This window comes from Condylostylus longicornis, unplaced genomic scaffold, assembly GCF_029603195.1.
Source record: "Condylostylus longicornis isolate FDR11 unplaced genomic scaffold, ASM2960319v2 ptg000055l, whole genome shotgun sequence".
NCBI lineage: Eukaryota > Metazoa > Arthropoda > Insecta > Diptera > Dolichopodidae > Condylostylus > Condylostylus longicornis.
This window is the reverse complement of record NW_026578024.1, coordinates 3,860,458-3,861,948: the sequence shown is the minus strand read 5'-3', so window position 1 is coordinate 3,861,948 and position 1,491 is coordinate 3,860,458. Positions and strand designations below refer to the sequence as shown.

The 1,491-nt window shown below is 26.5% G+C and overlaps 1 protein-coding gene across 1 annotated transcript; it reads left to right on the top strand.

The window, feature by feature from the left end:
* The first annotated feature begins 759 nt into the window (after window positions 1–759).
* Window positions 760–1,491, top strand: LOC129612051 (uncharacterized). The gene has a single exon (XM_055525495.1). It carries the CDS (start codon window positions 1,211–1,213, stop codon window positions 1,475–1,477), a length of 267 nt encoding a protein of 88 aa, XP_055381470.1. The 5' UTR covers window positions 760–1,210; the 3' UTR covers window positions 1,478–1,491.

Genomic DNA, 1,491 nt, shown 5'->3' with positions numbered 1-1,491 from the left:
TAATTTAGATATACAATTTTCTTAAAAGTTAATTGATTTGTTGTTTTAATTTAAATGCAGCCGAAATTAAGTTTAGAGTCGAACCTATGCCATTGTCATATTGGTACAATTAAAGTTCCAAAGAGGAAATTTGATTTATAAAAGTTAATATTCCTTAACTGAATTGTAAAACCGAGCTAGAATTAAAGAAATCAGAAATTCCTTCATTTCTTAATTGATTCTTTCTACAATAATTATGACTAATTAACTCTATAGTAACTATGGCTGTTCGGAACAAGCGGAATCGTTGTCTTGCTTCAACGTTACCGCTACTATGTTCAATTCTATATGCATTTAAATATTTAAATTATGACTTTATAATAAATACACATGTTGCTAAATTTTCCTTGAATGTCATTTATAGAGCAGTTCATTTTAATACTTGTTCCCAAGGCAATGCTACAAACATTTTGAACGTTACATACCATTTATTTTTTTAATTTATATAAGAACTCTGCTGCTTATTTTTAAAAAAGTTTCACATAAAAGTTGAATATTTATTTTTACATTATTAAAATTTTGTAACTGAAATTTATTTGAACTGAACACAACCTATGTACCCATGTGTACACACACACACATATGACATACAATTTATTTCATATGTGTGAAAAATAAAAATAAATTTCGAAACAAAATGAATAATTTGTTTTTTCTTATAAAACAATTTTCACAAAATGTTCACAAATTTTTCTTTTAATTTTCATTGCAGGCAACTTCAACAACAACGCAACGTTATCGAGTTAATTTAAAGGTTTTTCACACAACTTATTTTTTATTTTATTTTTTTTTATTGATTTGCCACTGAGTTGCGTATCCTGGGGGAAGAACTCTATTAAGAAAACAAACAAAAACAAAAATTCGAAAAATAAAAAATTCCAATAAAAATTTTTGCAATTTGCTACCAGAAGATAAGCTAAAAAAAATTTTTTTTTATTCACCAAAACAATAAGGATATTTCTGATTTAACAGGAGAAATTCAACATCCTATTACTTTTAAATTCACCACATCAAATTTATTCAAATTCATTCACATATACAAAAATTGACTGTATATAAAAATTTACCTACATAATAAACTAAATATCATTTTGTTCCACTATACATTTTACCTATATACATTCACATACTCGTAAATTCTACAATTTAGGTATACAAAAAATTATTCAAAATGTCTTCAGAGGAAATGGAAGGTGAAGTTAGTATACTTTTAATAATAACAGTAGTAATCGGTTCCATATTAATGTCATCCCTATTGGCATGTTATATATGCGTTTTTCGTCAACTTTGCTGTGCTCCTGATATAAATTCACACCATCATCGTAATGGTACTTACCAGAGTAGTAAAAGAACATATAATTCATTGAGACGTGAAAGTGTTAATATGGGTGAACTAACACATGTTTCAAGTCAACCAACTGAAACTGAACGTGTTTAACATAAAGAAAAACA

Coding starts and splice junctions, on each gene's coding strand:
- LOC129612051 (XM_055525495.1), top strand. CDS start 1,211: ATGTCTTCAGAGGAAATGGAAGGTGAAGTTAGTATACTTTTAATAATA.